The sequence below is a fragment of the Cryptotermes secundus genome, unplaced genomic scaffold, assembly GCF_002891405.2.
Source record: "Cryptotermes secundus unplaced genomic scaffold, Csec_1.0 scaffold620, whole genome shotgun sequence".
In the NCBI taxonomy this organism is placed as follows: domain Eukaryota; kingdom Metazoa; phylum Arthropoda; class Insecta; order Blattodea; family Kalotermitidae; genus Cryptotermes; species Cryptotermes secundus.
Window position 1 is genome coordinate 782,770 of NW_019723312.1, and position 14,757 is coordinate 797,526.

Here is a 14,757-nt window from a genome sequence, read left to right on the forward strand (position 1 = left end):
CCCCCCCCCCCGAGAGCCAGAGTTCGTGACACTGCGCCATGAGCCGCCCGCCCGCGCCCTAATGTAATCAGGCGATCACAGACGGACTTGTCCACACGAGTTGGGAATTGTGACACACCTTGCGGACAGGCGCTTGCTTTGGTTAGCGGCATTATTAGTAGCTGAAGGGGAGCCGCGATAGCTCAGTCGGTATAGTGACTGGCTGCCGAGGGCTCGGTGTTCGAGTCCCGGTAAGGTCAAGAATTTATCTTCTCCATATCGTCCAGACCGGCTCTGGGGTCAACCTAACCTATTCAATGGGTACCGGGGTTAAAGAGGCAGAGACGTGAAGCTGACCACTCACTTCCAGATACTATACATCCACTTCCCCATACGCCTTCATGACGTAGCACAGGGGCAACTTTACCTCTACTTATCAGTTGTAAATGGTAAATAATAAACTGGAAAGGTCGCGTGGAAGGAAGAGGTCGTGGCCTAATTTAAGGTTCTCTCTCGCCGTTTGTTTGGAGAGACAGGGTAAAACCACGGAGAAGCTCAATCGAAATATCCGGTGTCCCGACCAAGTTTCGAACAGGAGTTCCTCCGAGCGGAAGCCAGTAGCAGTCCCAGTCCGTTTGCTTAAACTTGTTTCTATTGGACTTGCAGACTATTTATAAAATACGAATCATTCCATCGGCTTTGAGGTCTATTTTAGACGCTTTTTTCTTATAGAAGAGATGAGGAAAGGTAAAGTTATTCCTGTGCTTAATTAATTAGGCACTACTCCATGAAAACATGGGGGAGTGGAGGTATAGCTCCACCATTCTTGACCTCGGCACTGGTTTGAGGTGAGTGGTCGGCTTCACGCTCCGATCGCTTTACCCCCCGGTACCCATTGGGTAGGAGGCTTTGTGGGCACCAGAGTCGGTGTGGAAGCTGTGGAGAAGAAGAAAATCTTGCACTGCCGGGAATTGAACCGCGACCATCCGTCAATGTACCGGCTGTGCTATCCTTGCTCCTTATAGGAAAGGTATTTTTTGCCATTATAATAATCCGTATGTGGAAGTTCCCAGCGACTCGGGGAACTTACGGCCTCCATCTTCAGGGTAGAAACCTCGCGTCACATGCCAGAACACAGTAAGCTCACGTTACTGATTTTCCTTCTCCTCGACCCTTTCCTTTCCTTAATCCTATAAATCACAGTGGTAACTATATTTACCACCTGCTTTAACATTAAAGCATTATTTTCCCATGTACATATTTCGTATCACTACGCCATGAAGGTGTATGGTGGAGTGGATGTATAGATCCACATTTCCTTGAACTCGTCACTAGCTGAAGCTGAGTGGTGAGCTTCACGCCCCGGCCGCCTTACCCCCAGAGAGAGGCCCCGATACCAATTGGATGGGCGGCTGGGTGGACCCCAGAGTCGATCTGGACTACGTGGAGGAGAGAAACATTTTTGACCCTACCGGGACTCGAACTTCGACCCCCCCCCAAGTCGTCCAGACTGTAGGCAGTCGCTATCCCGGCAGTGCCATGATAGTACCTGGATTAAATCACGACCGCTTCCTTCCAGATCCTTTGCAAATGAACATTCATCCGTGATCCTGCCATCTGGCCCTATAAAGTCTTAACGTAAGGAATTGCGTGCCTGTTCTTATCTGCGAGCAATCTGACACGAAACGTGTTTGATCTCCTGACGGTCTCCGTTTCATGTTTAAACATGACATTAATTAGCATAACAGCTCATGTATACTTTGATAATATGAGTAATTGTAAATTGCCACAAACCCCACTACTGCCCCCCCTCTCCGCGCCCTGTTCATACGTCATCAGAGTCGTGGAGACACGCTGACTGCAATTCAGTTGATAACTGTTATTTCACCACCTGTACAGAAAGCAACTTTATATTGGGGGTGGGGGGTGATTTCCCTTTGTTGCGGAGGGGCGGCTCGCTGCGTCTTGACCTTGTTTGCTATTGGTCCTTTAGCTGCGAGACATATGTTTGCCGAGGGCTGAGGTAGTTACACAGAAACCAACTGCATCAGGGATTACTTTTCACTGCGGATTAATGAGTGTTGCTCGGACAATTTTCAAATTGGGTGTAAGAAAGAATTGGGTGTGGCTACTTTTCAAGGCTATCGAGAATCTTGTGGTGTGCGTCCCTTGCTGCTGATGTTTGCCGAGGTGTGAATTGATCCGTTTCGCCTGATTTGTACACGGAAACACGGGTTGCATTCGCGTAAGATCAGGCGCGTGAACGGCTTCGGTCGGGCGACTTGCGGTGTGACAGTTTGCGAGCGCACAGAACTGGAAGTGAACGGCGTGGAAATGCAGATTTGTTTATCGATCTCAGGTGGAAATTTGTGTTGAGCGCAGGCAAAAACCTTTGGACGTTGTAAGAATGGCAGTGAATACTTTTTCCCGATTTTCTGTATTGCTCCTTATGAGTCTGAATATGTCGATATGCGGTTTAGAGCGAGTTTTAATGAGTTATTTCCATGGAAATTACGGCGCTAAATATGTAGTTTCGACATGAATTTAACAATGAACAAGCGTTCGATACATTTCGTTCATTGAAGAAGCAGCATTCCGGAGACTGTACGAAAGCTAAGCAGGTAAATTAAAACAAACAAGAAGACTGACTGACTGACTAAATCTCGTGAGATTTGAGGTTTTCGCAGCGGTGACTATGAAGAACGCCTTCTTCTTGGATGTGGCGCCGTGTAGATCTTGTGTTAACAGACTTTTGGAGGAAGGTATCGCCTTTTCTCTTCTACCCTGAAGATGGAGGCGATACGTTCCTCCGAAATGTCCGTTAACACAATATCTACACGGCGCCACATCCCAGAAGACTGCTTTCTTCACTGTCTAAACCATCTTTGAATTATCTTAGATGGTTTGTGTACACGCTGTGAAGTAGAGAAAAGTCTTTCCCCTTCCAGGAATCGAAACCCGGTCCTCTAGGCGCTGTACCGACTGAGCTGTTTCGGCTCTCCCTAAAGCTTGGGGTCGTTTCAAAAGACGCGTCTGACTGTGGGAGGAATTAACGTGAGTAAGGCCAAGGCTTGTGGCCTGCAGGACGGAAGGGAGTTAATACCGAAGAAAATGCTGTAATGTCTGTTGATTTATATGTCCATTTTTATTTACTTATGTACTCGTATTTACATGTGCATTTTAAGCTTACCTGTTGGGCACACGAGATATAAATCCATATTCTTCTTGGGCGTGACGTCGTGCGGTCTTGTATCAGGTTTCCAGTCAGAATATGACTCATTGATAATTACCTACGTGGAACAATATTACCTTGTGGGATGTGAGGACATGGTAGTCTGGCAGAAGTTTACGGACGTTTCGGAGAAACTTACTGTCTCTGTGTAATCCGAGTGTGCATCAATTATAAACTTAGGTAAAATTCTACCAGAATATACGGGGCTATCGAGCGTGTTTGTCATGAAGGTAAACGCTCTGTATTCGTATTCGAGAGGTGTTCGGTTCGAATCTCCCCTCACGTTATGCTGACATTTTAGTGGTTTTCTTCAGTAACTCCAGGCAAATTCACGAATAGTGTATCGATTAACCACGACAGCTTCCTTCCAGATCCTTTGCCGATCCTGCCACTTGACGCTGTGCGCTCAGTAAACCAGGAACAATGCGACGGCTGCTTACGTCACTGTTTTGCAGGTGGAGCCGGCGTCCCCTCAGCCGTCAGTGGACCGCCTGTCGGTGACGTTCGCCCTGGAGGAACGCAGTGTCGGCTCCGACAGTTCCGTGAGGATGAATGTCTTCAATCCGGGCTCCCCACCCGGCGACAACATGGACAAGGACCACTTCCCCAGGGAGCCCACCGCCACAGGTTGTCCACCATTCGATACGTATCTCCATTCACTCTTCTTCAGTTCCTTATCCTTTGATATTCAACGGAGAATCGTTTATTTCCTGTCTTCATCTCTCTTTATTCCCTTCCTTTCCTGTGTTCCTTTCGTACCTTTATCTCCTTCACTCCTTACTTAGATCTGTGTTACTTTAAAACAATGATCTTGCTTATACTCTGTCTAGAACATCTTTGGGTCTACGTCATCAGCAGCAGAAACGTCAGGTATAGATGTGAGTGTTACTGTTCTCGTGAAAAGCGATATCAGATTGTGCAACCTACAAACAATGGTAACTAGGAGCGCCATACCGGAGATCTCGTTGGACACACGGACTTTTCTGCCATAAGGTTGGCTACACAAGGTATGACGGACCCTCAGAGATGTTTTAGACGTTTGCGTCATACAGACGCCACAGTTACAAGCCTGGGGCTGCCACCTGTGGATGCAGATGTGAACAACTTGTTTCCATGGAAATAACACACACATTGTTAATCATAAACTGTCTCATACGTATAAATATATTATTTTCTTTGACTTATATTAATTTACCTTCGGCAAAATTCGCATTTTGTGTGTCTGTTACGAACATTCTGTTGTCGTCCATTTTCCCGGTTCTCTTTTTCCAAGGAGCCGGGACAGCTCAGTCGGTACAGCGACTGGCTACTGGCTGGACGGCCAGGGGTTCGGAGTTCAAGTCCCGGTAGGGACAGGATTTTTCTCCTCACGTCATTCAGACAAGTTTTGGGGCCCACCCAACCTATTATCCAATGGTTACAGAGGGCTCTTTCCTCGGGAATAAAGCGGCCGGGGCGTGAATCTGATCACTCACCTGCAGTAAGTGCTGACGTCAAGCAAATGTGGATCTCTACATCCATGCGTCTTCATGGCGCAGTGCTTAATTAGTTAAGCACAGGAACAACTTTGCCTGTTTCCAAATCTCTCTTCCTCCTAATTTTCTGTCTGAGGTTCGTTTCTCGCTCATTCCGTGGGTTCCAGATAAATTCTGTCACCTGAGATATAATGCCATGTAGTCCGTCCAAATCCAACCGACGTTTCGGAGGACTATGTCACCTCCATCTTCAGTGTAGAAGCGTAAGCCGAACAAGAACAGATCAGTAGGCAGGAAGCAGAGCTATGCTTCACACGTTCTTACAGCTTAACACGTACCGCTGTGAGGACCTCGAATCCCATGAATAATTTATTGCTTTAAGGTTGCACAGATCAGTAGGTGAGTGAGTGAGACATGCGCAATGCTTTCTCTCATAAAGCAATGTTCCCTTACGTCTTTCGGTCTGAAGCCGTAACGGTGCGCCTTACTGTCGCGGCGCGGCAACACATCCGATTCTAGTGTATTGCACACGTATAGCCTGAATACAGGCTCGTCTGTCTTATAACGTCAATTCTACACAGGTAAAGATGTCTGTGCCGGTCACGGTAGCCGAGCGGTCTAAAGCAAGCACTGCCTTCGCTCGCTCGGAAGCCGAGATCGTGGGTTCGAATCCCACTCAGGGCATGGATGTTTAGTTTGCGTGTGTGCATTTTTCTGTGTTTGTGTACAGGTAGAGGCCTTGCGACGAGCTGATCACCCGCCCATAGATCTTGTGCGAACCCACGTTTCGGAGGAACGTACCGCATCCATCTTCAGGGTAGAAAAATCCGCGAGCGAGGAACTAGCGTTGGCAGGTGGCTGCAGGAATACCAATAAACCCAATCATCAATTCCAGAACCGATTATTATTAGTCGCGCAACGCCTTATGCGTGACAATACGTTTCGCTTTGATTGCTGCCCGCTTCAGGTTGGTTACTTACATGGCGTACTTCTTGTCACTGAAGATGGTTATGTGGTCCTGTGAAATTTTAGTGAACATCTACCACAATACAGAGCACTCTGCTGGCGAATTATTCTACCCTGAAGATTGAGGCGATACACTCCTCCGCAACGTCGGTTCGCACATGATCTCCACGGAGCCACACCCCAGAAGATGGCATTCATCTTAGCCACCGCTGTGAAAATGTCAAAACTTACGTGTGTGGATCTGCTCATGGAATGCGCGGAAGAATCCATTTGTGCCCTTGCGCACCTCAGGCTTTATTATTGATCAAAATGGATGAAAATCAAAATTGCCCGACGTCGTTCTTTTTTGAAGCCTCCCATATCAATCTCTAACGAAATCTGTGAAGCAGTTTACGGAAATACGTCAGTGCCCCCATGTAAACCAGGTTTTATTATCTAGCGATGTGGTTGGAAGTCCGGGTGTTCCAGTTAAGTTTTCGTCAAAGTCTCCGATGTCGTGTATCAGAAAAACGTGTCAAATGCTTCATGGAAGAGTTCATTTATGCCCGTACATAAACCACACCTTATTAGGGATCAGTAAATCTATCCCTGTAACAGGCCATGGAGGCCCATAGGGTTGTGAGACGTCGAGGCTCTCACATTTTCTAGGCAATCGGCTCACAGATAATGGTAAGGTTGTCAGCCTTACGCGCCGGCCGCCTTTACCCCCCAGGAAAGTTCCTGGTACTCACTTTTGTTAGAGGCTAAGTCGACCCCAGGGCCATAGTGTGGCTACAAGGATTAGGTCAATTGAAAAACTCTAATGACCTCATCGGGACTCGAACCCGCGACCTTCCGCCTTGTAGCATAATGCCCCAACCAACTACTGTTAAGGATCAGTATGACTGAAATTTTGCTGGATGTTCCCCCCGCATCGAGTTCTGAGAGACTCTGTCGAAGGATGTACTGATACTGGCTCACAGACGGACGGACATGACCTCTACGTAAGGTGTTCTTCGTCACTTTGTAAGAAGCGCCTAATCAGATCGATTCGTTCGCTACATAAAGTCAACAGCGCCGTTGGCGAAAACAGGGCATGCCACGGAAATGCGAGGTTGACAGCTGAGTAGCAGGGACACTGGGGGGCCGCCCCCTGCCCATTATATCGGCAAATATCGCGTTGACAGGACCGACTCTAACAGGACTAAAAAAAAAAATATCGACCAGAAGGAGAGAAAGAGAAGACTTGGACGACCCCTGAAACGATGGAAGGATTCTGTTTTATGGCATCCGGTGCGGGTCTCAGTGCGTATAATATCTGGGAGCGTGGAGGTCGTTATGACGTTGTTGATTCTCGTTACGGTAAAAGGCAAAGCTCCCCGTAAGAGGCCGTGGAGGCCCACAGGGTTGTGAGACGTCGAGGCTCCCACATTTTCTGACAATCGGCTCACAGGTGGCGGTAAAGTTTTCAGCCTTACGCGCCGGCCAGCCCCCTTCACCCCTGGAAGATTCCCGGTACTCATTTCTTAGGAGTAACAATATATCGTATTATACCATGAAACGGCATTACAAAATAATTCACTTCAATCTCTACAACACGGTTCATAATTAGTGTGTGCAGAGCAGTTTTCCCTAGCGGTAACTCTGTAGACTTGCAATCGGGAGACACTCGGTTCGAATGTCGGCCGGAGCACCTCCTATTCCTGACGGAGGATGTTCGCGATTTTCCTCAGTCCCTACAGGCAGATGCTAGAATATTACCTCAGTTACGTCACTTCCACTTCCTGCCAAATCTTTTCCAACTCAGAATTCCTCTGTCACCTTCTGCAGCTGTATTGTCCGAGGTGATAACAGCATCGTTAAACAAACAACAAAACAGTTAACGTGGCACTACACCCTACAGTAACTAGGCGGCTTTATGGGAAGGAGAGTGAATCGCATTCTGGGTCTAGGCGTGAGGCTGACAGTCTCACCGCCATCTGTGAGCCGATTGTCTAGAAAATGTGGGAGCCTCGACGTCTCGCAAGACTGTTACAGGGATAGCTGCACTTTTTTCATTTCTTGAAGGGACGGAAAGAACGCCTGACATGTTTGTGTGATGCAGATGCTGAAGATGACGACGAGGAGGATTACTCCGCGAGTGTGTGCGCCATCCTCCAGCGTCGTGCTACGTCCCGACGACAGAGTAGACGTCGCGCCAGGCGTCCCTCTTCGCCCTTTTCTCCGGATGGGGACAGCGCTCACTCCGGTATCCGGCGTCGGTCGTCTGTGTTCACGACAAGTTCTGGCGAGTGAGTGACGGAGTTTGGTCTGGCACAATGTTCCACCGAATTGTCCGTGGACTTCTACCAGACTTCATGGCATCACATCCCAGAAGATAATACTCAGCATTGTTACCAGTCTCAGAAGCTCAAACACATTTTTGTTGTTGTTTCAACATGGCGGCGATGTGTTGAGTGTCCCCAGTCTATTGAGGGCACGAAGTAATACATTAACAAAACGCGGAACAGTTCTTCTCTCAGTCTAAGGGAGGATCCCAGGCTGAGGGTGTCTGAGAACAGGGCGCTGCTTAACGAAGAATATTTGAACCTGAGATGGTTGTGACAGGAGGTTGGATAAAACTGCATAATGAGGAGGTTCATTACCAGTACAGTCTTCTGGGTTGTAACGCTATGTTGTTCGGAGAGGGTCCGACGTTTCGGAGGAACATATTGCCTCCATCTTCAAGGTTTAAGTGTAAGCCAAACTAGATGGCAGCTTAAGCAGGTAGGAAACTGAGGGAACACCTGTTGTCTGGCATGGGGAGGAAGGCCACTTTTGCATTAGCTTTCTGGCTTGGACTTGGCTTACTCTTCCACTTTCAAGATGGAGAACCTCAGATCCAAGAAGAGGTCTGCAACTTTTCTTTTGTGGGTTGTTCAACAACGCTCTCAATATTGAGACAACATGGCGTGAGATGGTCAGATGATTTTGAAGGGATTTAGAAGGAAGCGGTGGTGGTGTAATCGCGGCTTTATCCCGAAGTATGCCTGGAGGGACTGAGGAATACCATTAAAATCCTCAGTGAGAATATTCGGTGTCTTGGCTGACACGTGAACTGTGCATACCCTGAATTTCCTCCAGACCACTCCGTTCAGCTTCATAATATTACTATGGTGGCCAGAAGGAAAGAGGCCACTGGGAAGACCAAGGCGTAGGTGGGTGGACAATATTAAAATAGATCTTAGAGAGATATGATGGGATGTTACAGCTTGGATTGATCTGGCTCAGGATAGGGACCAGTGGAAGGCTCTTGTGAACATGGTACTGAACCTTCGGGTTACATAAAATGCTGGGAAATTCTTGAGTAGCTGCAGAATTGGTGGCTCTTCCAGAAGGGCTCAGCTCCATGAGTAAGTAAGTAAGTAAATACTCCTTGTCAGTGTCAGATGATTTTGTTGGCAGCACTGCTATCTCGGTGGAGGAGGGTGTTACGCAGGAACAAATCTACGAGAACCTTCGTCTGCACAAGGAAGTACTGTGCAGTGTGAAACAGCAGCCATGGGGCATGCGCCGCAAGTTGCGGCTAGTGCAGCAGGCCAAGGCCTACGTGAAGAGACATGAGGGTGAGCTGCAGGAGCGCCTGGCACAGAGCAAGACTACCCGCGACATCCTCGCATCTTTCAACATCATCCTAGTCAAGGTTTGCGTCTCAAGATTCCTTTCTGGCCTGAAGACAAGAAGAGACTTAGGGTCAAAATTAATTCAGTATCCTTGTTAGAACCGGCTTAGCTGAGTTGATGTAGGAACAGTGCTACTGGATGTACGACCGAGGAATTGGTTAGATTTCTGACAGGAGCACCAGATTTCTTTCTTCTCCATAGCATGGAGACCGCCTCTGGGCTCATCCAGTCACTTTTCCAGTGAGTATCGAAGTCCTTTTCCCTGGTGGTAAGGCGGCTAGGGCGTGAAGCTGAATACTCACCACTATTTAGTGCTGAGATTAATTGTGCATGGAGCCAATCCTCCATTCCTTTTCATGGTGTAGTGCTTAATTCAGCACAGGAGAAACATTACCTTCAGTGCTTGCTTCTGGAAGCATTCTGTGGTGGACTGCAAGAAGTGTCATGGCCCCTGGGGCAGACTTGACTTCCCACTACAGAAAATGCTAATTCAGGTGAGTGCACACATGCGATATGCTCTCTTGTTTCAGAAGTGGCAGTATCTGAAGCGGGAGTTGGCAAACCTGATAAACCTGCTGATACCCTGGGAACTTCGCATCAAGGAGATAGAATCTCATTTTGGTTCCGTCGTGGCCTCCTACTTCACGTTTCTCCGATGGTTGTTCTGGGTGAACCTCGTGATCACAGTCCTGCTTGTTGCATTCATTGCGGTCCCTGAGGTAATCACACACTTCCATTACGTGAGGTTTGAGGTTGTAACAGGAGTGACTGAACAAAACAGTCTTCTGAGGTGTTATGTCAGTCAGTGTGTTGAACTAACAGCTCATGAAAGTTACCACCAGTTCCCCCGCTTCAGATGCTGACTGCGGACCCTAAAAGTGCTGGGGAGAGAAAGGAAATGTTGCCCGAAGAGAAAGCTAAGGCCACGAATCTATTAACTCTGTGGGACTTTGAAGGGGTCCTCAGATACTCCCCCCTCTTCTATGGTTACTACACCAACAGGGACGGAACAAGGAGTGGATATCGGCTTCCATTCGCCTACTTCATGACAGGGCTCGCTGTCTATATTTACAGCTTTGTCGCCACTCTCAGAAGGTACTGTGTGCTACATTGAAGGGCTTCGAAGGGACACAGATTTAACACTCAGAATTACTGGGTTGCTGCAGTTTGTCCATGGAACACAAAGTTTCAGCAACCATTTATCTCCCTTTGACATAGCCTGGCCTCAGGCATTTGTACAGCTGTAGTTACTCGTATACTGACATGAGTGGTCCAGTAACTGAGGTGAGCTCTTTCTAAGGGACTCAACAGAGTAGGTGTCTCCCCCTCATTTGAGGATAGAAACAGGTCCAATTTCCAAAACGCTGTGTTTTCTAGTTTTTATGATACCGGATGATGGACAGTCCAGAAACCCCCAGTAATTCTGAGGGTTATATGCAATAGTCAGAACCATTTAGAATCTACACAAAGTCTAGGTTTACATCTGTTTATTTTCTCTAAGGATAGCTCTGACTGTACATGTGAGATCTGAGATTCTCAGACTGACGGCTGTGGGGACTGCAGTTTCTGGATGTGACACAGTGTGGTTTGGTAGAAGATATTGTTTTTGTTTCAGAGAAACATACTTCATTTTTATGTTACTTTGCTTTCCTATCACTGATGAATGATGAATTGGAAAGGATTTTGGAGGAAGCAGTCATGGCCTAATCAAGGTACTGTCCTGGAATTTACTGTGGGGGCCTGATGAAAATCATGAGAAACCTTAATCAGGATAGCTGGGATCCCAGCTAAGATTCACAAATACAGGTATCCATTGATATACAAGGTAGTTCATTCCATGAAAACTGATCATAAGGTGAGACTCCATAAATTGACACTTGTGATGTAGGGGTGTGAAACATGGTCAATGACCAAGGAGGATAGATCTGTGTTAAATGTGACGAGAGTAAAATTTTGAGGGAGTGGTATGGAGCAGTAACTGAGAAAGGGCTCTGGAGGATAAGAACTAACCAAGAACTGAGGGAACTATAAAGTGTAAGTATAAACCCCATGTTCTGGTAGCAGATATTGAACAGAGAATTGTGGTATGCTTGGGGCATGAGAATAGAGTGGATCAAATGAGGACTAATAACATTTTTAAAAATAAGTCAGGAGGTAGAAGCATAATGAGAAGGCCCAGATAGAGATTTCTGGAAGATGTAGAGAATGATATATGGGAGCTGAAAGTGAACAGATGGAGCCAAGGGGCATATAATACAGTTGAATGGGCATGTGCTTTAAAGTAGGCCAAGGTTCCTAAAAATTGTAGAGTCAAGGAGTAATTAAGTAAATGTGAACTGGATTGATCTGGCTTAGGTGAGGACCACTTGTAGGTTCTTGTGAAGACTGATGATGATCCCTTGTGTTCCGTAAAAGTCAGGGCCCCCGTGATGAATTGCTAGACTGTCAGCTCCATCAGAAGGAATTTGTCCTACAGATTTAGCTAGTTACTAAGACGACATTACATTACCCACAAGGTACACGTATTCCCCTGAAAGGTTATGTGCCCTTTTAAATGAACAGTACTCGACACTGGCATGATCTGCCCACAGGATGGCCGAGAACTCTCGCATGAGCAAGCTCTCTGAGAAGGATGATGAGTGTGTATTCACGTGGAAACTGTTTACGGGATGGGACTATATGATAGGTAATGCAGAAACCGCACACAACCGCACGGCATCCATCATCTTGGGCTTCAAAGAGGCGCTCCTGGAAGAGGCTGAAAAGAAGAAGAACGCTCGAGAGTAAGAGACTTATATGTATGTGTATATATAAAGGCAAAGCTGTCACTGTAACAGGCCGTGGAGGCCCATAGCGTTATGAGATGTCGAGGCTCCCACATTTTCTAGGCAATCGACTTACAGATGGTGATGAGGTTGTTAACCTTATGCACCGGCCACCCTTTACCCCCAGGAAGATTCCTGGTACTCATTTCTGTTAGAGGCTGAGTCAACCCCAGGGCCATAGTGCAGCTGGAAGGATTATGTCAATTAAAATATCCAGTAACCTCATCAGGAATTGAACCTGTGATCTTCTTGCTTGTAGTATAGTGCCTCAACCAACTATGCTACCTCATGCTCCATATAATCATCAGTTCTGTGAAAATCTCAACACTCATGAAGTGTTTCTGTTTAGGTGGAGAATTATTGGTCTTCGAGTTCTGGTGAACTTTGTCGTTGGTGCCCTTCTTGCTGCGTCAGCATATGCGGTAGTGGAAGTGGTGAAGCGGTCAACAGAACCTGCCAGAAACGAGAACTGGTGGCGTCAGAATGAGATCACAATGGTTCTCACAATGATCACATTCATATATCCCATTATCTTTGAAGTTTTAGGTTTCTTTGAAGGTCTGCATCCTCGAAAACAACTTCGGCTTCAGCTGGGGAGGTAAGAATATACCCATGATAATACCGTATTACTCAAAATGTGTGTATCACATTGTTTTGAATAGTTTCCATTACTCGATAGAAAAAACTATTCTCGATCATTGTACACATGGACGCTTTTTACATTATAAGGATGGTTGGATTTCATTTAATGCTTCAAACACAATGAAATTACACTTGCATTAAATCTTCCACAACTGAAGACATTGGCTCATTGTTAGTCAATTAGCACCACACTTCTGTCAACAGACGTCATACATACAGATATTTAGCAGAAGGAACAGGCTTTCATGTTATCTAAACCTGTGGTTATTTGAATGTCATCTGAGAGAAACATTTGAGTGTTTTTGTATAACTACATTACCCCTAAGTAGCAGGTAACTTCTTGATGAGATTTAGCAGCAGAACAATTAAAATGACTCTCATTGTGAGTGGGTTTCCTGTAAACTTCTCTGCACAGCTGTTTTGGTAACTAGGGTGTCCATAAAGCTGTAACGGCAGCAACCACCGCCATGTCCCTCAACCAGACCCCCTTCTTTCCTTTCCCCCCTCTCCACATGCCCTACGCTTGCGCCCTTCATCCTTTCACCAGGGACTGAGAGGCTCATCTGAACACTGGAGGGCCATTCTGCTGCACGCCGTGGAAGAGTCTGGTCTCGACCCCAAATTATTTTTTGGAATTTTGGTTTACTAAATTAACGGCGGAGTTGGTGGACGCTTGTACGTTGTGCCGTCCTTATCTGGGGCAGTTTGTATTTTTCTAATCAATTATACTATTATATTATTATATTGTTATATTCATTTGGTGTCTGTATTGTTAATATAGTTTCCTATCCCAAACCACTTTTCGGTCCTTGGGCTTTGGTACGTTTCAAAGCACAGGGTATTGTTGGGTGCTGTTTCCATAGTGAACTGAATTTCTGTTCCTATCTGAAGCTTATGATGCTTGGCATTAACAGAAAGTATATTCTGCTTAGTACTGATTGGTGATTGAGAATGGCTCTTTCAGATGGACCCAGCTGAGTAGGGACCATCTGAAGATGGAAACTGGTCCAGTTCTGAAATGTCGTGGTTGGAAAGCTTAAGACGATGAACAGTGACCAAAATACCAGTAATACAGTATTTACTGTTATCTTCAGACACATTTAGCTTTAACTGTATTACTGTGCTGTATAAATACAGAGCCTAATGTTTCAAATTGTCTCTCTCTGTTCCAGAATTATGCTTCTCAATCTGCTGAACTTATACACATTGATCTTTGCACTGTTTGGCAAAATAAGTTTACTGGTAAGAGATGCTCATATCCTAGAACATACATGGTTAAGCTTTTGGTGATGGAATCCAGTGAATTTTGTGTAATGGGTTCAGAGTGGCACAGTGTCAAAAGCCTGTTACTTGTGAGGTTAACAGTAAAACTGTGTATCTTACAACTTTCTGTCATTCATGCCCATGGGCTCTGGCAGGAGGAGGGTGGGGTACAAATGAGGTGTCTGCTCCACTCCCTGTGCATTTTTAGAAAAATTAAAAATTAAGAAGGAATTCTACCAAATACTAACACAAAGAGTTAAAATCATCTAAAAATATATACAAAACTATAATTTTGCCTGTCGTTCTGTATGGGTGTGAAACTTGCTCTCTGACATTTAGGGAGGAACATACAAGGTGTGGCAATAAAGAACCCGGATTACTTTTATGACTCATTTCCGGCCACGTCATTGACGAAGAGGAGGGTAGGGCATTGACCCTTGGACTTCCCTCTACCGTCACACAAAGTTTCATTCACGTGCATCGGTTAGTCTGGCCGCGACCATTGTTAGAAGCGGATCGTGTTTCTGAGCTCCGTCGGAATAATGCTGAGTGCTAATGCAGAACAACGTGCTAACATCAAATTCCTCACAAAACTTGGAAAATCTGCCACTGAAACTTACAATTTGTTGACAGAAGTATATGGTGATCAGTGTCTATCTCGCACGCAAGTTTTCGAGTGGTTTAAGAAGTTTATGGAGGGTAGGAAAAACGTCGGGAACGATCCAAAATCGGGC

General features: G+C 46.1%; 1 protein-coding gene across 3 annotated transcripts in view; it reads left to right on the forward strand.

Annotated features, from left to right (window-relative positions):
• The window catches only part of LOC111861820 (transmembrane channel-like protein 3), a 29,640-nt gene that overhangs the window by 4,690 nt on the left and 10,193 nt on the right, over window positions 1-14,757 (forward strand). For 2 of the 3 annotated variants that reach the window (XM_023846712.2, XM_033750466.1), the window contains exons 3-10: window positions 3,667-3,838; window positions 7,736-7,922; window positions 9,076-9,313; window positions 9,824-10,012; window positions 10,150-10,388; window positions 11,885-12,076; window positions 12,468-12,716; window positions 13,933-14,002. In XM_023846712.2, the coding sequence (XP_023702480.1) occupies window positions 3,667-3,838; window positions 7,736-7,922; window positions 9,076-9,313; window positions 9,824-10,012; window positions 10,150-10,388; window positions 11,885-12,076; window positions 12,468-12,716; window positions 13,933-14,002 (1,536 nt within the window). The remainder of the gene's footprint in view (window positions 1-3,666; window positions 3,839-7,735; window positions 7,923-9,075; window positions 9,314-9,823; window positions 10,013-10,149; window positions 10,389-11,884; window positions 12,077-12,467; window positions 12,717-13,932; window positions 14,003-14,757) is intronic. The other variant, XM_033750467.1, reaches the window with a different exon arrangement.